Genomic DNA, 21,632 nt, shown 5'->3' on the forward strand with positions numbered 1-21,632 from the left:
TTATTGGTCAGAGCTTTGAGTATAGGAGTTGGGAGCTCATATTGCACTTGTACAGGAATTTGGTTAGGCCACTTTTGGAGTACTGCCATCAATTCTGGTCTCACTGCTATAGAAAGAATGTGTGAAACATGAAAGGGTTCAGAAAGGATTTACAAGAATGTGCCAGGGTTGGAAGGTTTGTGCGACAAGGAGAGGCTGAATAGTCTGTGGCTGTTTTACCTGGAGGGTTGGAGGATGAGCAGTGACTTTATAGAGGTTTATAAAATCATGAGGTGCATGGAGAGGATGAATAGCCAAGGTCTTTTAGTTTCAGTAAGCTTGTTGGGAATTTAGAACAGTGAGAATGGAGGTTAGGGCAGTTGAATGTTCCTCCTGTAGAATGTGGAAGATAAGGGTCACTACCAGTGTCCCTGCTGACTGCATCTGTGTTTGAAGTGCACCCAACTCCGGCTCCTCGAAAACCGCGTTAGGGAGCTGGAGCTGGATGAACTGCGGATCGTTCGGGTTATTGAGAGGAGTTACAGGGAGATAGTCATACCTCAGGTACAAGAACAAGGTAGATGGGTTACCATAAGGGAACGGAAAGGGAACTGGCAGGCAGTGCATGGATCCCCTGTGGCTGTTCCCCTCCACAACAAGAATACCGTTTTGGATACTGTTGTGGGGGGGGATGACTTTCCAGGGGTAAGTAATGGGGCACAGGTCTCTGGCACAGAGTCTGTCAGAAGGAAAGGGGGAAAATGAGCAGAGCAGTAGTCATTGGGGACTCCAAAGTTAGGAGGACAGATAGGAGGTTCTGTGGGAACGAGAAAGACTCGCAGTTGGTGTGTTGCCTCCAAGGTGCCAGGGTTCGTGATGTCTCTGATCATGTTTTCGGGATCCTTGCGGGGGAGGTGTATCAGCCCCAAGTATTGGTCCATGTAGACACCAACGACATAGGTCGGAAAAGGGATGGGGATTTAAGGCAAAACTTCAGGGAGCTAGGGTGGAAGCTTAGAGCTAGGACAAACAGAGTTGTTATTTACGGTTTGTTGCCTGTGCCACATGCTAGTGAAGCGAGGAATTGGGAGAGAGAGGAGTTGAACACATGGCTACAGGGATGGTGCAGGATGGAGGGTTTTGGATTCCTGGATAATTGGGGCTCTTTCTGGGGTAGGTGGGACCTCTACTAGCAGGATGGTCTTCACCTGAACCAGAGGGATACCAATATCCTGGGGGGAAATTTCCTAATGCTCTTCAGGTGGGTTTAAACTAATTCAGCAGGGGGATAAGACCAAAAGATATAGGAGTGGAAGCAAGGCCATTCGGCCCATCGAATTGAACCGAAATTGTAGTTCAGTATAGAGGAGGAGGAGGAGGGAGGTCCAAAATAAGGTTTCAGGTCACAAGAGGGCACAGGCAAGCAAGACGTTATTTTGGATTGTCTATTTCAGTGCCAGGAGCACCCGGAATAAGGTGGATGAACTTGTAGCATGTGTTAGTACCTGGGATTTCAATGTTATGGCCATTTCGGAGACATGGATAGAACAGGGACAGGGATGGTTGTTGCATGTTCCAGGATTTAGATGTTTCAGTAAGAACAGAGAAGATGATAAAAGTGGGGATGGTGTGGCATTGTTAGTCAAGGACAGTATTACGGCTGCAGAAAGGACATTGGAGGACTCGTCAACTGAGGTAGTATGGGTTGAGGTTAGAAACAGGAAAGGAGAGGTCACCCTGTTGGGAATTTTCGAGAGGCCTTCAAATAGTTCCAGAGATTTAGAGGAAAGGATAGCAAAGATAATTCTGGATAGGAGTGAGAGTGACAAGGTAGTTGTTATGTCAACGGCACAGTGGTTAGCACTGCTGCCTCACAGTGCCAGAGGCCTGGGTTCAATTCCCGCCTCTGGCAACTGTCTGCATGGAGTTTGCACATTCTCCCCGTGTCTGCGTGGGTTTCCTCCTGGTGCTCCAGTTTCCTCCCACAATCCAAAGATGTGCAGGTTAGGTGAATTGGCCATGCTAAATTGCCTGTAGTGTCAGGTGAAGGGGTAAATGTTGAGGAATGTCGAGGGTCGGTTGCTGTTCGGAGGGTCAGTGTGGACTTGTTGGCCCGAAGGGCCTGTTTCCACACTGTAAGTAATCTAATCTAAACTTCCCAAATACTGACTGGGGATATTATAGTTCAAGTATTTTGGATGGGTCAGTTTTTGTCCAATGTGTGCAGGAGGGTTTCCTGACACAGTATTTAGACGTGCCAACAAGGGGCAATGCCACATTAGAATTTGTACTGGGGAATGAACACTTTAATGATAGTTGGGTGAACACTTTAATGATAGTGACCACAATTCCGTTATGTTAACTTTAGTGATAGAAAGGGAGGGTGTATACTGAAGGGCAAGAGTTACGCCTGAGTGAAAGGTAATTATGATGCAATTAGACAAGATTTAGGACACATAAGATGGGCAAGAAAACAGCAGGGGATGGGCACAAATGAAATGTGGAACTTATTCAAGGAACAGCTTATGCCCTTTAAGTATGTACTGTTCAGGCAGGGAGGAAATTGTCGAGCACAGGAGCCATGGTTTACTAAAGAAATTGAATCTCTTGTCAAGAGTAACAAGAAGGCTTATCTTAGGATGAGATGTGAAGGCTCAGTTAGGGCGCTTGCAATTTACAAGTTAGCCAGGAAAGACCTAAAGAGAGAGCTAAGGCGAGCAAGAAGGGGACATGAGAAGTTGTTGGCGGATAGATCAGGGAAAACACTAAAGTTTTCTATAGGTATATGAGGTATAAAAGAATGACTTGAATAAGATTAAGGCTAATCAATTACAATAGTGGGAAGTTGTGTGTGGAGTCAGAGGAGATGGGAAGCACTAAATAAATATTTTCTGTCAGTATTCACATTGGAAAAAGACAATGTTGTCAAAGAGAATATTGAGATACAGGCTACTAGACTGAATGGGATTGAGGTTCTCAAGGTGGAAGTGTTAGACATTCTGGAAAGTGTGAAAATAGATAAATCCCCGGGCCAGATGTGATTTATCCTAGGATTCGCTGGGAAGCCAGGGAGGAGATTGCTGAGCCTTTGGCTTTGATCTTTATGTTGTCATTGTCTACAGGACTAGTGCCAGAAGACTGGAGGATAGCAAATGTCCTCTTGTTCAAGAAGGGGAGTAGAGACAGTCCTGGTAATTAAAGACCAGTGCGCCTTACTTCGGTTGTGGGTAATGTGTTGGAAAAGGTGATAAGAGATAGAATTTATAATCATCTAGAAAGAGAATAAGTAGATTAGGGACAGTCAACACGGTTTTGTGAAGGGTAGGTCATACCTCACAAATGCATTGAGTTCTTTGAGAAGGTGACCAAAGAGACAGATGAGGCTAAATACGATGATGTGTTGTATATGGATTTCAGTAAGGCATTTGATAAGGCTCCCTATGGTAGGCTATTGCAGAAAATACAAAGGCATGGGATTGAGGGTGATTTAGCGGTTTGGATCGGAAATTGGTTAGCTGAAAGAAGACAGAGGGTGGTTGATGGGAAATGTTCATCCTGGAGTTCACTAGGTGTACCACAAGGATGTGTTTTGGGACCACCGTCGCTGTTTATCATTTTTATAAATGACCTAGATGAGGGCATAGAAGAATGGGTTAGTAAATTTGCGGATGACATTCAGGTTGGTACAGTTGTGGATAGTGCTGAAGGTTGTTGTAGATGACAGAAGGACATAGATAAGCTGCAGAGCTGGGATGAAAGATGGCAAATGGAGTTTAATGCAGAAAAGTGAGAGATGATTCAGTTTGGAAGGAGTAACAGGAATGCAGAATACTGGGCTAATGCTAAGATTCTTGGTAGTGTAGATGAGCAGAGAGATCTCAGTGCCCAGGTGCATAGATCCCTGAAAGTTGCCATCTGGGTTGATAGAGCTGTTAAGAAGGCATATGGTGCGTTAGCTTTTATTGGTAGAGGGATTGAGTTTCAGAGCCATGAGGTCATGTTGTAGCTGTACAAAACTCTGGTGCGGCCACACTTGGAGTATTGCGTACAGTTCTGGTCACCGCATTGTAGGAAAGATGTGGAAGCTTTGGAAAGTGCTCAGAGGAGATTTACCAGGATGTTGCCTGGTATGATGGGAAGGTCTTATGAGGAAAAGCTTAGGGACTTAAGGCTGTTTTCGTTAGAGAGAAGAAAGTTGAGAGGTGACTTAATTGAGACTTATAAGATAATCAGAGGGTTAGATAGGGTGGATAGTAAGAGCCTTTTTCCTATGTTACGTAACTGGGTAAACCATCCTGCTTAATTTAAACCAGCAACACAGAAAAGTTGTATTCCATGCATTAATCTTTGAAAATTCAAGAGGCCAAGAACTATTTAAAAGTTAAAATTAACAACTATTTGTTAAAGTATAACAGAATAATAAACTAACAACATAGAATATGGAGCAATAGACCAATGCAGCGCAGATCAGGCCCTTCGACCCTCAATGTTGCGCCGACCTTTAAACTAATCATAGCTCATCCCCCTACACTATCCCATCATTATCCATGTGCTTATTCAAGGATTGTTTAAATCTACCTAATGTGGCTGAATTAACTACATTGGCAGGTAGGGCATTCCACGCCCTTACCACTCTGAGTAAAGAATCTGCCTCTGACATCTGTCTTAAATCTATCACCCCTCAATTTGTAGTTATGACCCCTTGTATAAGCAGGCGCCATCATCCTAGGAAAAAGACTTTCACTGTCTACCCTATCTAATCCTCTGATCACCTTGTATGTTTCTATCAAATCCCCTCTTAGCCGCTGCCTTTCCAATGAGAACAGACCCACGTTTCTCAGCTATTCTTCATAAGAGCTTCCCTCCAGACCAGGCGACATCCTGGTTAATCTCCTCTGCACCTTTTCCACATCCTTTCTGTAATGGGGTGACCAGAACTATACACAATATTCCAAGTGTGGCCGCATTAGCGTTTTGTATAGTTGCAGCGTGACATTACAGCTCCAGAACTTAATCCCTCTCCTAATGAAATCTAACACACCTTGTGCCTTCTTAACAGCGCTATCAACCTGGGTGGCAACTTTCAGGGATTGATGTACATGGACTCCAAAATCCCTCTGCACATTCACACTACCAAGAATCTTTCCATTGACCCAGTACTCTGCCTTCCTGTTATTCTTCCCGAAGTGCATCACCTCACATTTAGCTGCATTAAACTCCATTTGCCACCTCTCAGCCAAATTCTGCAGTTTATCCAAGTCCCCTTGCAACCTGTAACATTCTTCCACACTGTCCGCTACTCCACCGACTTTAGTGTTGTCTGCAAACTTACTAACCCATCCATCTATGCCTGTGTCTAAGTCATTTATAAAAATGACAAACAGCAGTGGTCCCAAAACAGATCCTTGTGGAACACCACTAGTAACCGGACTCCAGCTGAATATTTTCCATCAACCACCACTCGCTGCCTTCTTCCAGAAAGCCAGTTTCTCACCTAAACTGCTAAATCACCCTCAATCCCATGCCTCTGCATTTTCTCCAACAGCCTACCATGTGGAACCTTATCAAAGGCTTTACTGAAGTCCAAGTATACCACGTCAACTGCCCTACCCTCATCTACATGCTTGGTCACCTTCTCATAAACCTCAATGAGGTTTGTGAGGCACGATCACCCTTGACAAAACCATGTTGACTATCTAAAATCAATTGTTGCTTGCTAGATGATTATAAATCTTATCTCTTATAATCCTTTCCAAAACTTTTCCTACAATAGGAATAAGGCTCACTGGTATATAATTACATGGGTCATCTCTCCTGCCCTTCTTGAACAAGGGCACAACATTTGCAATCCTCCAGTCCTCTGGTACTAAACCTCTCAACAATGACGACTCAAACATCAAAGCCAAAGGCTCCACTATCTCCTCCCTAGCTTCCCAGACAATCCTCAGATAAATCCCATCTGGCCCAAGAGACTTATCTACTTTCACTCCTTCTAGAATTGATAACAGTTCTTCACAACTAACCTCTATCCTTTCTAGTCTAATATCTCGTATCTCATTCTTCACCTCTACAATATTCTCCTTTTCCTGAGCGAAAACCAATGAGAAATGTTCATTTAGTACCTCTCCAATCTCCACAGGATCCACATTCAACTTCCCACTTTTGTCTTTGACTGGTCCTCTACCTGCCCCACTCATCCTTTTATTCCTCATATACCTATAGAAAGCTTTAGGATTCTACTTTATTCTACCTGCTTAAGACTGCTCATGTCCTCTCTTCGTTCTTAACTCTGTCTTTAAATCCTTCCTAGCTAATCGGTAACTCTCCATTGCCTCATCTGAACCATCTTGTCTCATCAACGTATAAAGCCTCCTTCTGCTTAACAAGAGATGCAATTTCTGTAGTAAACCACGGTTCCTTACCTTATCACTTCTTCCCTGCCTGACCAGGACGTACCTATCAAGGACACGTAATATCTGTTCCTTAAACCAGCTCCACATTTCCATTGTCCCCATCCCCTGCATTTTGCTACTCTGTTCTATGCATCCTAATTGTCCTTGCCCCATCAATAACTCTTGCCCTGTGGCATATAGCTATCCCTTTCCATCGCTAAACATAACTGAATTATGGTCACTCTCTCCAAAGTGCTCACGTACAACTAAATCAAACACCTGGCTTGGTTCATTACCAAGCACCAGATCCAGTGTGGCCTCCCCTCTAGTGGGCCTTCGACATACTGTGTCAGGAAACCACCTGTACACATTGGACAAAAACTGATCCATCCGATGCACTAGAGTTACAGCATTTGTAGTCTATGTTGGGGAAGTTAAAGTCCCCCACAATGACCACCCTGTTCCTTTCACTCCTACCCAGAATCATTTTGCCAGTCCTCTCTTCCATCTCTCCCTGTAACTCTGCAGAGGCCTACAAAAAAACTCCCAGCAGTATGACCTCTCCTCTCCTGTTTCTAATCTCAGCCCATACTACCTCAGTAGACAAATCCTTGTCAAAAATTCTTTCAGCGACCGTTGTCCTATCCTTGACTAACAAGGCCACACCTCCCCCTCTTTTACTGCCTTACCTATTCTTAATGAAAGATCTAAACCCTGGAACCTGCAACATCCATTCCTCACCCTGCTCCATCCATGTCTCCAAAATGGCCATAATATCGAAGTCCCAGGTACCTATCCATGCTGCAAGCTCACCTACCTTATTTCGGATACTCCTGGTGTTGAAGTAGACCCACTTCAAACCAGCTTGCTGTCTGCCAGCACATTCTTGTGACCATGAAATCCTATCCATGCCCTCCCTACTCTCATCCTCCTATGCGCTGCAACTACACCTCAGGTTCCCATCCCCTGCTGAGCTCATTTAAACCCACCCGAATAAACTATTTACTAAGGCTATTGGGGTGGGTTTAAACTAATCCAGAAGGGGGATGGGAGTCAAAAGTGTAATTAGAGTATAGAAAAGGTTGAGGGTAGGGAGGTCCAAAATCAAGTTTCAGGGACGCAAGATGGCACCGGCAAGCAGGAAGGTAGTTTGAAATGTGTCTACTTCAACACCAGGAGCATCCAGAATAAGGTGGGTGAAATTGCAGCATGGCTTGGTACCTGGGACTTCAATGTTGTGGCCATTTCAGAGACATGGATAGAGCAGGAACAGGAATGGTTGTTGCAGGTTCCAGGGTTTAGATGTTTCAGTAAGAACAGAGAAGATGGGAAAAGGAGGGATGGGGGTCGGTGGTGGGGGGGGGGGTGATGGCATTGTTGGTCAAGGACAGTATTGCAGTTGCAGGAAGGATGTTTGGGGACTTGTCAACTGAGGTAGTATGGGCTGAGATTAGAAACAGGAAAGGAGAGGTCACCCTGTTGGGAGTTTTCTATAAGCCTCCGAATAGTTCCAGAGATATAGAGGAAAGGATAGCAAAGATGATTCTCGATAGGAGTGAGAGAGACAGGGTAGTTGTCATGGGGACTTCAACTTTCCAAATATTGACTGGGAACACTATAGTACGAGTACAAAGATGGGTCAGTTTTTGTCCAGTGTGTGCAGGAGGGCTTCCTGACACAGTATGTAGACAGGCCAACAAGGGGCGAAGCCACATTAGATTTGGTACTGGGTAATGAGCCCGGCCAGGTGTTAGACTTGGAAATAGGTGAGCGCTTTGGTGATAGCGATCACAATTCTGTTATGTTTACTTTGGTGATAAAAAGGGATAGGTGTACACCACTGGGCAAGACTTGCAGCTGAGGGAAAGGCAATTATGATGCGATTAGGCAAGATTTAGGAAGTGTGGGATGGGGAAAGAAACTGCAGGGGATGGGCACGTTAGAAATGTGGAGCTTATCCAAGGAAAAGCTCCTGTGTGTCCTTGATAAGTATGTACCTGTCAGGCAGAGCGGGAGCTGTGGTTTATGAAGGACGTGGAATCTCTGGTCAAGAGGAAGAAGAAGGCTTAAGTTAGGATGAGATGTGAAGGCTCAGTTAGGCCGCTCGAGGGTTACAAGGTAGCCAGGTAAGACCTAAAGAGAGAGTTCAGAAGAGCCAAGAGCAGACATGAGAAGCTGTTGACGGGTAGGATCAGGGTAAACCCTAAGGCTTTCTATGGTTTTTAAGGAATAAAAGAATGACAAGAGTAAGATTAGGGCCAATCAAGGATAGTAGTGGGAAGTTGTGTGTGGAGTCAGAGGAGATAGGGGAAGCACTTAATGAATATTCTTTGACAGTATTCACTCTAGAAAACGACAATGTTGTCGAGGAGAATACTGAGATACAGGCTACTAGACTAGGTGGGATTGAGGTTCACAAGGAAGAAGTATTAGAAATCCTGCAGAGTGTGAAAATAGATAAGTCCCCTGGGCTGGATGGGATTTATCCCGGGATCCTCTGGAAGGCCGGGGAGGAGGTTGCCGAGCCTTTGGCATTGATCTTTAAATCGTCATTGTCTACAGGAATAGTGCCAGAAGACTGGAGGATAGCAAATGTAATACCCCTGTTCAAGAAGGAGAGTAGAGACAACCCTGGTAATTATAGACCAGTGAGCCTTACTTCAGTTGTTGGTAAAGTGTTGGAAAAGGTTATAAGAGAGAGGATTTATAATCATCGAGAAAAGAATAATTTGATTAGGGATAGTCATCACAGTTTCGTGAAGGGTAGGCCGTGCCTCACAAACCTTATTGAGTTCTTTAAGAAGGTGACCAAACAGGTAGATGAGAGTAAACCAGTTGATGTGGTGTATATGGATTTCAGCAAGGCGTTCGATAAGGTTCCCCACAGTAGGCTATTGTACAAAATGCGGAAGAATGGAATTGTGGGAGATATAGCAGTTTGGATCAGTAATTGGCTTGCTGAAAGAAGACAGAGGGCAGTGGTTGATGGGAAATGTTCACCCTGGAGTCCAGTTACCAGTGGTGTACCGCAAGGGTCGGTGTTGGGTCCACTGCTGTTCGTCATTTTTATAAACGACCTGGATGAGGGCTTAGAAGGGTAGGTGAGTAAATTTACAGACGACACTAAGGTCGGTGGAGTTGTGGATAGTGACGAAGGATGTTGCAGGTTACAGAGAGACATAGATAAGCTGCAGAGCTGGGCTGAGAGGTGGCAAATGGAGCTTAATGGGGACAAGTGTGAGGTGATCCACATTTGGTCAGAGTAACTGGAATGCAAAGTACTGGGCTAATGGTAAGATTCTTGGTAGTGTAGATGAGCAGGGAGATCTCTGTGTCTAGGTACACAGATCCTTGTAAGTTGCCACCCAGATTGACAGGGTTGTTAAGAAGGCATACAGTGTTTTAGCTTTTATTAATAGAGGGATTGAGTTCCGGAACCATGAGGTTATGCTACAGCTGTACAAAACTCTGGTGCGGCTGCACTTGGAGTATTGTGTACAGTTCTGGTCACCGCATTATAAGAAGGATGTGGAAGATTTAGAAAGGGTGCAGAGGAGATTTACGAGGATATTGCCTGGTATAGAGGGAAGGTCTTACGAGGAAAGACTGAGGGACTTGAGGCTGTTTTTGTTAGAGAAGAAGGTTGAGAGGTGACTTAATAGGGACATACAAGATAATCAGAGGGTTAGATAGGGTGGACAGGGAGAGCCTTTTTCAAAGTATGGTGACAGCGAGCACGAGGGGGCATAGCTTTAAATTGAGTGGTGATAGATATTGGACAGATGTGAGAGGTAGTTTCTTTACTCAGAGAGTAGTAAGGGTATGGAATACTTTGCCTGCAATGGTAGTAGATTCGCCAACTTTAAGTATATTTAAGTCGTCATTGGACAAGCATATGGACGTACATGGAATAGTGTAGGTTAGATGGGCTTCAGATTGGTATGACAGGTCGGCGCAACATCGAGGGCCGAAGGGCCTGTACTCGCTGTAATGTTCTATGTAACTGCTTCCTCTAACCTATCTTTTACTTTCCCTTCTACAATACTAGTCTGATAAAATCCCTAATTAAGATTTACCAAAATTCAAATTTTCAAAATTAACCAGATGTTGAATCTTCTCTTTATTTCTTCCTTTGTCTTCTTTTCTTTTTCTTTGGGATTTCTGTTTCACAGGTTACTGATCGATAAAGGTACCTTTAAGAGAGCTATTCTCCGGGCAGCCTGCATTGGTTGGTGGCTTGGCAGTTCTCCTCCGAACTGTTCACTTTTCCCCGGTCTTATGCCAGTAAAGTATCGGATTGTGTCATTGGCTTTTCAGATCGTCAATAAACAAAATGCAAACTTCATTGGAGTTTGATATTTTTCAGGGTATAATTTAAATTGATTGGCCTAATTCAAATTTGTTTTGTCATCTCCAGGCAACCAACTAATTGAGTTGTTCGACCAAATATTACATTACATCTTGTTCAGAAAACTTGGTGCTGTGTTAGATAGTTCTGCTAGCTTTTAACTCTCTTAAAGGTACAGTACACACACTTCTTCATAACACCTAGGATGGTGATAGCTATCACGACGGGGCATAGCTTTAAATTAAAGGTGATAGATATAGGACAGATGTCAGAGATAGTTCCTTTACTCAGAGAGTAGTGCCTCATGGAACGCACTACCTGCAACAATAGTAGACTCACCAACTTTAAGGGCATTTAAATGGTCATTGGATAGGCATATGGATGAGAATGGAATAGTGTAGGTTAGATGGATTTCAGATTTCGTTTCACAGGTTGGCGCAACATTGAGGATCGAAGGACCTGTACTGTTTTGTAATGTTCTGTGTTCTATATGTTTTCCCTGGTGTGAGGGAATCCAAAACTAGAGGGCATAAGTTTTAGGTGAGAGGGGAAAGATTTAAAAGGGACCTGAAGGACAACTTTTTCACACAGAAGGTGGTGCATGTCTGGAATGAGCTGCCAGAGGAAGTGGTGGAGGCTGGTACAATAAAACATTTAAACGGCATCTGACATGGGGATGGAAACAAATGGAGGACGTTAGTTGACAGGAAGGAGGTAGCAACTAAAGCCTGTAAAGAAATAGATAATGAAGTCAGCATGACTAAGGGGAAGAGTAGGCAAGGAGCAAATGATGAATGCAAAGGGACTGGTGGTCTCGGGCGCATTTGATTAATGCAAGAAATGTATTAGGTAAGGCAGATGAACTTAGGGCTTGGATTAGTACCTGGGAGTATAATGTTATTGCTATTATTGAGATTTGGTTGAGTGAAGGGCATGATTGGCAACTAAACATCCCAGGATATTGATGCTTCAGGTGGGATCGAGAGGGAGGTAAAAGGATTGGAGGAGTTGCCTTTCTGGTCAAAGAGGATATCACAGCTGTGCTGAAGGAGGGCACTATGGAGGACTCAAGCAGTGAGGCAATGAGGGCAGAACTCAGAAATAGGAAGAGGGTGGTAACAATGTTGGCGCTGTACTACAGGCCTCCCAACAGCAAGCGTGAGAGATAGAGATACAAATATGTAAACAGACTATGGAAAGACATAAGAGTAACAGGGTGGTGGTGATAGGAGATTTTAATGTTCTTAATATTGACTGGGATTCATTTAGTGTTCGAGGTCTAGATGGACCAGAATTTGTAAGGAGCATTCAGGAGGGTTTTCTAGAGCAGTATGTAAATAGTCCAACTCTGGAAAGGGTCACACAGAACATGGTGTTGGGGAATGAGCCCAGCCAGGTGGTTGAAGTTTCAGTGGGGGATTACTTTGGGAATAGTGATCACAATTCCATAAATTGTGGAATACTCATGGACAAAAACAAGAGTGGTTCTTAAGGAAGAGTGCTAAATTGGGAGAAGGCCAATGTTACCAAAATTCGGCAGGAGATGGGAATATAGATTGGGAGCAGCGGTTGAAGGAAAATCCACATTTGATATGTGGGAAGCTTTTTAAAAGAGGTTGATGTAGTGTTCATGAAAGATACATTCCTATGAAAATGAGGGGTAGAAATGGCAAGATTAGGGAACCATGGATGACAGGTGAAATTGTGAGAATTGCTCAGAGGAAAAAAGGATGCATACATGAGGTCTAGGCGACTGAAGACAGATGAAGCTTTGGAAAAATATCAGGAATGTAGGACCAATCTGAAATGAGGTTTTATGAAGGCTAAAAGGGATCAGAAGATATCCTTAGCGAGCAGGGTTAGGAAAACCCCTAAGCCTTTTTTTCATATATAAGGAGCAAGAGGGTAACTAGGGAAAGGGTTAGCCCACTCAAGGACAAAGGAGGAAAGTTATGCATGGAGTCAGAGAAAAAGGTGAGATTCTTAATGAGTACTTTGCATCAGTGTTCACTGAGGAGAGGGACATGACGGATATTGGGGTTAGGAATAGATCTTTGATTGCTCTTGGTCAAGTCAGCGTAAGGAGGCAGGAAGTATTGCGTATTCTAAAAGGCATTAAGGTGGACAAGACCCCAGGTCCGGATGGGGTCTACTCTGGGTTACTGAGGGAAGTGAGAGAGGAAATAGCTGGGGCTTTAACAGACATTTTAAGCAGCATCCTTAAAAATAGGGAAGGTCACAAAGGACTGGAAGATTGCTAATGTCCCCTTGTTTAAGAAGGGTAGCAGGGATAATCCAGTTAATTACAGACATATGAGTCTGACGTCAGTGGTAGGGAAGCTACTAGAGAAAATACTGAGGGATAGGATCTATTCCCATTTGGAAGAAAATGGGTTTATCAGTGATAGGCAGCATGGTTTTGTGCAGGGAAGGTCACGTTTTACAAACCTAATAGAATTCTGTGAAGAGGTGACAAAGTTGATTAATGAGGGAAGGGCTGTAGATGTCATATACATGGACTTTAGTAAGGCATTTGATAAGGTTCCTCATGGTAGGCTGATGAAGAAGGTGAAGTTGCATGGGATCCAGGGTGTTGTAGATAGATGGATAGAGAACTGGTTGGGCAACAGGAGACAGAGTAGTAGTGGAAGGGAGCTTCTCAAAATGGAGACCTATGACCAGTGATGCCCCACAGGGATCCGTGCTAGGTCCATTGTTGTTTGTGATATATATAAATGATTTGGAGGAAGGTGTAGTTTGCTTCATTAGCAAGTTTGCAGAGATGCTAAAATAGGTGGAGTAGCAGATAGTGAAGGGGACTGTCAGAGAATACAGCAGAATATAGATAGATTGGAGAGTTGGGCAGAGAAATGGCAGATAGAGTTCAGTCCAGACAAATGTGAGGTGATGCATTTTGAAAAATGCAACTCCAGAACCACTATACAGTAAATTGAAAAGTCTTGAGAGAAAATTGATGTACAGAGAGGTTCAGGTCCTTTGTTCCCTGAAGGCGGAAACGCAGGTCAGTAAAGTGGTCAAGAAGGCATACGGCATGTTTTCCTTCATTGGACAGGGTATTGAATACAAGAGTTGGCAGATCATGTTACAGTTGTATCAGACTTTGGTTTGGCCGCATTTGGAATACTGTGTACAGTTCTGGTCGCCACATTACCTAAAGGATGTGGATGCTTTGGAGAAGGTGCAGAGGAGGTTCACCAGGATGTTGCCTGGTATGGACGGCGCTGGCTATGAAGAGAGGTTGAATAGGTTAGGATTACTTTCATTGGAAAGAAGGAGGTTGAGGGGGGACCTGATTGAGGCCTACAAAATTTTGAGAGCTGTCGACAGGGTGGATAGCAAGTAACATTTTTCCCAGAGTAGGGGACTCAATTACTCTGGTTCACGAGTTCAAAGTGAGAGGGGAAAAGTTTCGGGGAGATATACATGGAAAGGTCTTCACGCAGAGGGTGGTGGGTGCCTGGAACACGTTGACCACGAAGATGGTAGAGGCAGCTACAATAGCATCATTTAAGATGTATCTAGACAGATACGTGAATGGACAGGGAGCAGTGGGATACAGATCCTTAGAAAATAGGCGGCAGATTTAGATCGAGGATCTGGATCGACACAGGCTTGGAGGGCCGAAGGACCTGTTTGTGTGCTGGAATGTTCTTTGTTCTCTTTGGATGGGTATATGAAAAGAAAGGATTTAGAGGGATATGGGCCAAATGCTGGCAAATGGAACTGGATTTATTTAAGATATCTGGTCAGCATGGACGAGTTAGACCAAAGTGTCTGTTTCCGTGCTGTACATCTCTATGACTCCATGGCTCAGATGAGGAAACTAAATGCAGCAGTTCCAAGTTTTCTGATGACAGAACTGGGTAGGAGTGTGAAGAGGATGCAAGGAGGCTTTAAAGTGATTTAGACAGGTAAAGGGGTTGGGCAAATGCATGGCAGATGCAATACAATGTGCTAAATGTGGAATTATACACTTCAAATGAAAAGGAAGAGTATTATTTACATGGTGATATATTGGGAATGGTGGATGTACAAAGGGATCTGAATGTCCTTGTATACCAGTAAATGAAATTAGGCAGTGAGGTGCAGCAAGCAATTCATAATGCAGTGCAAGAGAAATTTACTTCAGAAGTAAGGATGTCTTACTGCAGACATACAGGGCCTTGGTGAGACGACACCAGAACAGCCATGAGCATATTAAATGATGGAGCAGGGTTGAAGAGGTGACTGGCCTACTCCTGCTCCTCAGTTCTATGTTTCTAATGCAGATAGAGGCCGGCTCTCCATAAGTGCAATTCACCTCGTCACACTCCCCCACCTTCTCACCATAGTGCTGCAGATTCTTTCGTTTCAGGAAGCCAGTACTCTCTTGAATCTGTCTCTACCCCACTCACTTTCAGTGCATCTAGACCTTAACCACTCACTGCTTAAAAGAGTTCCTTCTCTTGTCAATTAGCCATCATCAGATAGAATGGGGCATCACACTCAGTGTGACAGTCTCTCCTGCTCATGATCTGTATGTTAAGAATCTGGAAGTAGGAGAGCAGCGTGATGGCTCAGTGGGTAGCGCAACTGCCTTACAGCACCAGAGACTTGGACTATCTGTGTGGAGTTTGCACATTGTCCCCAATCCTTGTTCTCAATCCTTTCACTAATTGAAACAGTTTCTCTCTATCTACTTTGCTCAGAGCCCCTATGATTTTTAACACTTGAATCAAATCTCTCGACCTTCACGAAAAATGCTCCGAACTTCTACAATCTCTCCATGTCACTGAAGTTCTTCATCCCTGGGACCATGCATTCTTTCCAATGTCTTCACGTCATTCTTATACATAGCATCAAAAACTGAGAGCAATACTCTGAGGGTGAACCAGTGTTCTATGTAAGTTACCACTATATCTTTATCTTTATTTTCTATGCAGCATTAATAGAACAAATAATACAATATGATTTATTAACTGCACTTTGAACCTGGCCCAGTCACCCCTAGTCAATGATTTATGCACATATACACCCAGGTTCCTCAGTTCCTGCACATGTTCCATCAGATCAACTCAAGTCTTCCTTGCCCGAAATGTCGACTTGCCTGCTCTTCGGATGCTGCCTAGACCCACACCCTATCCCCGTAACCCCACATTTTTATGGCTAACCCACCTATTCTGCACAACCCTGAACACTATAGGCAGTTTAGCATGGCTAATCCACATCTTTGTCACGTGGGAGGAAATCCACACAGACATGGGGACAATGTGCAAACTCCACACAGATAGTCCAAGGCTGAAATTGATCCCAAGTCTCTGGTGCTGTAAGGCAGTTGCGCTACCCACTGAGCCATCACGCTGCTCTCCTACCTCTCTTAACATACAGATCATGAGCAGGAGAGACTATCTGTCATACTGAGTGTGATGCCCCATTCTATCTGATGATGGCTAATTCCACTTTCTAGTCTGCTTCACGTATTCCTCAATTCCTTTAGAGATTAAAACGTTTTCTGTCTCAACCTTAACTATATTCAGTAATGTGCTCAAACTGGAGATCTGTCACTGAGACTAGGCATACAATCACAGAGTGATACATCACAGAACAGCCCTTTTGGCCTATCAAATCTGCGCTTATCCACATCAATCTCACTTTTCAACACTTTCATAGATTTATAGAATCATAGAATCCTTACAGTGTGGAAGTACTGCATTTGCCCCATCCAGTCCACACTGACCCTCCAAAGAGCATCCCAACCAAAACCACTCCACGCAACCCTGCATTTCCCATGGCTAATTCACTTAGCCTGCACATCCCTGGACACTGAACAATTATTTAGCATGGCAAATCCACCTAACCTGCACACATCCTTGGAATGTGGGAGGAAACTGGAGCACTAGGAAAAAACCTGCATAGAGACCGGGAGAATGTACAAACTCCACACAGTCAGTCGCCCGGGGATGAAAATGAACCCGGGTCCCAGTTCTTTCGGCTTTGCAGTGCTAACCACTGAATCACTGTGCTGCCCACTTGCCATAACATACAATGTTATGGGCCTTTTCAATTGCTCATCCATACTTTTTAAAGGCTGAGAATTTCTAATCTCAACCATCCCTTTCCAGGCAATGCATTCCAGCTTCCCACCACCCTCTGGTGAAAAGATATTTCCTCAAATCCCCTCTAAAGCTCCTGCCTTTCACCTTAAGATAATGGCCCCTTGCTGTTGACCTTTCAACTTAAGGGAACAGCTGTTTTCTGTTCACACTGTCCATGCCCTTCAAAATCCTAAACACCTCAGTCAGGTCCCCTCTCAACCCCTGCGTTGTAGAAAACAACCTGAGCCTATCAACCTCTCAAAAAACATTTTATACAGCTCCACCATCACCTTCCTGCTCTTATAATTTGTGCCACGGCTGATAAAGATGAGTGTCGCAAATTCTTAACTACTCTGCTCACCTTCAGGGACCTGTGGATAAGCACCCCATAATCTCTCTATTCCTTTGAACATCTTACTATCCTGCTATTCATTGAGTGCTCACTTGTCATTTTAATTCCAAACTGCTTTACCTCAAAGCACTCAAACAACAGATATTGTCATACTCAAGGAATCTTATCTTAAAGACAATGTCCGACATGCTGCCATCATCATCATCTCTGTCATGTCACATCTTATCGGCAGGACAGATCTACCTGCTGTGGTGGCACAGTGGTCAACAGGCGGGATGGAGTGGCCCTGGGAGACCTTATCATTGACTCCAGACACTATAAGATCTCAGGCAATCAGGTTACTATGATCAATTCTCCTATGTTTCAAGACATTGAACACAAACCAGCATGCACATGATAAATTTATCAAAAAAAATGTACACTTATAATCCTCACCTTTTGATCTAACGCAACCTTGACCTTCCTTTGTTTGCCACTGTTGACCCATGTTTCCGCTGGATTTTTGTGTCTTAAAGGAATGTATGTTTTTTGTAAACCTTGTATTAAATCTTTGAATACCAGCTTTTGCTTGTCTGCCATTATATTTTTGAATGCATTTTTCCAATATACTAGAACCAACTTGGCCATTACTCTTTCAAAGATAAAAATCACACAACACCAGGTTATAGTCCAACAGGTTTAATTGGAAGCACACTAGCTTTCAGAGCGACGCTCCTTCATCAGGTGGTAGAGGAGGGCTCAATCCTTAACACACAGAATTTATGGCAAAAATTTACAGTGTGATGTAACTGCGATAGGGAACCCTAACCCTAACCACTACCACCTGATGAAGGAGCGTCGCTCTGAAAGCTCGTGTGCTTCCAATTAAACCTGTTGGACTATGACCTGGTGTTGTGTGATTTTTAACTTTGTACATCCCAGTCCAACACCGGCATCTCCAAATCATGTCTTTCATGGATAACTTTGTTTTGATTTAAGACCCTAGTTTTGGATTGAACTACATTGTTTTCAAATGTAATGGAAAATTCAATTATATTTTTAGCACTTTGAAGGGAGACAATGGTGCAGTTATTATGTCACTGAAGAGGTATTCCATAATTCCTGGTTAATTTTCTGGGAGGATGGGTTCAAATCCCATCATGGCAAGCACAATGATCACACATTCAAGTAGAATAAAATCCTGGAATTAAAAGCTATCTTAAAAGTTGCCGAGTAACCACTGTTGATTGATATAAAAACTCATTGGTTCATCGATGTCCTTTTGGGAAGGAAACTGCCATCCTTAACTGATCTGGTTGTCTTGTGACTCCAGACCTACAGTGATATTGTTGACTCTTAACTGCCCTATGGGTAAATAGGGATGGGCATTGAATACTGGATGTCTGATTTTTAAAAAATTCTCCAAAGATTCTTTAACAATATGACTAATTAGTGATTTCTCATACAGGGACACACAGCCATGCTGAATAGTGGAGTCTGGCATCCAAAAATCAAGGAGGAATTTGTTACTTGTTCAAATGACGGGTAAGAATCTGGAAATCTCTTAAGATCTATGGTGGTTCAGTCATCAGCTGCAAAGAGAACAAGGAAATAAGCTCGAAACTAAAGTTGCTTTTTCTCTTTGCAAGTGTTGCTATTTGGCTGCTAAATGTGGTATTGGACAAAACATAGAATAAATCTGTCCTATTCATTCATGGAATGTGGATATTGTTGACAAAAGGGCAGCAATTGGTCGTAAAGACAGAAAGAACTGGAGATGCTGTAAATCTGAAACAAAAAGTTGCTCGAAAAGCTCAGCAGGTCTGCAGGATCTGTGGAGAGAAATCAGAGCTAACTTTCAGGTCCAGTGAACTTCCCTCAGAACTGACGTTATTGAGTCACTGCTTTGAGCAGCTGGAGTCTGTGTGCTACCCCTTAGTATTGTTTGGAGAAAATTCTAACTTTTCTAACAATCTTAATCCAAAATTGTTCCAAGTCAGAATAGTGTGCAACTTGAAGGGAAAAATTGCAGGTACTGGTGTTTCCATGCTTCTGTTTGCCTGAGATTTTGCAGGTTAAAGAGTGACTTATTGATATTTTCATGATTTGGAGGTGCAGGTGTTGAACTAGGGCGGACAAAGTTAAAAATCACACAACACCAGGTTATAGTCCAACAGGTTTATTTGGAAGCACTAGCTTTCAGAGTGCCGCTGCTTCATCAGGTAGCTGTGAAGGTTAAGATCATGTTCACAGAATTTATAGCCAAAGGTGTCCAGTGTCATGGAAGTGTAATAAAATAAATAATCTTAGATTAAAACTTTCGTCTTTTATAATAGGATATGCTGGTTTCTGTTGTTTGATATGTAAAGCCCATGACTTCTTTTAAATTACATTCTCAAGATAGCTCAGCTTTTTAAACAATAGGTATGAAGTCTGTCTGTGTCCCAATGCTACGTCAATGTGGGCGGCACAGTGGTTAGCACTACTGCCTCACAGCGCTGGAGACCCGGGTTCAATTCCCGCCTCAGGCGACTGACTGTGTGGAGTTTGCACATTCTCCCCGTGTCTGCGTGGGTTTCCTCCGGGTGCTCCGGTTTCCTCCCACAGTCCAAAGATGTGCAGGTCAGGTGAATTGGCCATGCTAAATTGCCCGTAGTGTTAGGTAAGGGATAAATGTAGGGGTATGGGTGGGTTGCGCTTTGGCGGGTTGGTGTGGACTTGTTGGGCCGAAGGGCCTGTTTCCACACTGTAATGTAATGTCAAACTGACAAACCCTCTGTATAGTTTTACAGACTTGGAGCTGCCGGTGTTGGACTGGGGTGGACAAAAGTTAAAAATCACACAATACCAGGTTATAGTCCAGCAGATCCACCTGGAAGCGCTAGCTCTCGGAGTACCACTTCTCCATCTCCCTGATCATCAAGCGGCGCTCCAAAAGCCAGTGCCTCCAAACAAACCTACTGGACTACAACCTGGTGCTATATGACTTTAAACTTAGTTTAGCAGAGTTTTACATGACTTCATGCAATTTTGAGCTAAATAAAATGTATTTCTGCAAAAACAATTCACCCCATAAGCTTATATGTGTGCGCATGAAGGAGGGATAGATTGAGTCTGCATTTGAGTATGCAAGTGTGGGTGTTAGTACATGTGTATATATGTGTGTGTTTGTGTAAACTTGGTTAAGTGTGAGTATGATGGGTTATGTATGAGAGGGTGTGTGGGTCAGTGTGGGGGTTAGTTGTGTGTGTATATGAGGATGTCTGTCGTGCAGTGGGGTCACCTATTGAGTGACATGAACCCAAGGTCCAGGTTGAGGCCATTACCATGGGTACTGAACTTGGATATCAGCCTCTGCTTGGCCACTTTTCATTATTGCTTGTCTCAAAGTCCGCCTTGGAGAATGGTCACCGGAAGGTCTGAGGCTGAATGTCCCGGACCACTGAAGTGTTCCCTGACTGCAAGGGAACACTCCCGCCTGGTGATTGTTGCATGTTGTTCATTAATCCGTTGTCGTAGCGCTTGCTGGTCTCGCCCACATACCATGCCTCAGGACATCCTTGCCTGCAGTGTATGAGATAGACCACGTTTGCCAAGTCACACGAGTACTTGCTGCATGCATGGTTCCGAGGGCTGGTGCTTCCAGATAGACCTATTGGACTAACTTTTGAAATGCTGCTTCTTCATCAGCCACCTGTTGGACTATAACCTGGTATTGTGTGATTTTTAACTTTGTGAACCCCAGTCCAACACCGGCTATTCCAAATCTGTAAAACTATATGGAGGGTTTGTCAGTCTGACATAGCACTGGGATACAGACAGACTTCACATCTACTGTTTGAAAACCTGAGCTATCTTGAGAATATAATTTAAAAGAAGTTCTGGGATTTACATATCAAAGAACAAAAACCAGTATATCCCATTATATTATTTTCAAGATACTAAGGGGAACAGGCAGACGAGAGAGAGACAGAAATTACCTCTATTGGTTTAAAAGTCTGAGATGAGAGGGAGGTCCCGATGAGAGGGCACAGTCTAAACATGAATTTACCAGCAGAGGCGATGATCTGGAGCCATTATTGCTGGGCTATTAAATCAAAGAACCTCGTCATCTTCTGGAGGCATGTGTTTGAATGCTGCACAGCAAATGGTGGAATTTGAATTCAATAAAAATCTGGAAGTAAGGGTCTCATGATGACCATGAATCCATTGCTGATTGTCAAAAAAATCTGTCTAGTTCACTAATGTCCTTATCTGGTCTAGTCTGGCCTACATGTCACTTCAGACCTGTAGCAATATGGTTGACTCTTAACTGCCTTCTGGGCAATTAGGGACAGACAATAAATGCTGGCTGAGCCAGTGGTGCCCTTATCCTGTCACTGAATATTAAAAAAAAAGAGATCCAGAGCTTTCAGGAGTGAAATAAGAAACCACATATACAATAGTGGCAGACATGTGGAGCTATCATGCACAAAGAGCAATCGTTG

At 43.6% G+C, this 21,632-nt stretch overlaps 1 protein-coding gene across 2 annotated transcripts in view; it reads left to right on the top strand.

Moving 5' to 3' along the window:
- Positions 1–21,632, top strand: part of LOC140493839 (WD repeat-containing protein 70) — a 194,298-nt gene that overhangs the window by 69,175 nt on the left and 103,491 nt on the right. For both annotated transcript variants that reach the window (XM_072592797.1, XM_072592806.1), the window contains exon 9: positions 18,614–18,690. In XM_072592797.1, coding sequence (XP_072448898.1) covers positions 18,614–18,690 — 77 coding nt within the window. The remainder of the gene's footprint in view (positions 1–18,613; positions 18,691–21,632) is intronic.

Source organism: Chiloscyllium punctatum, chromosome 2 (genome assembly GCF_047496795.1).
Source record: "Chiloscyllium punctatum isolate Juve2018m chromosome 2, sChiPun1.3, whole genome shotgun sequence".
NCBI classification, from domain to species: domain Eukaryota; kingdom Metazoa; phylum Chordata; class Chondrichthyes; order Orectolobiformes; family Hemiscylliidae; genus Chiloscyllium; species Chiloscyllium punctatum.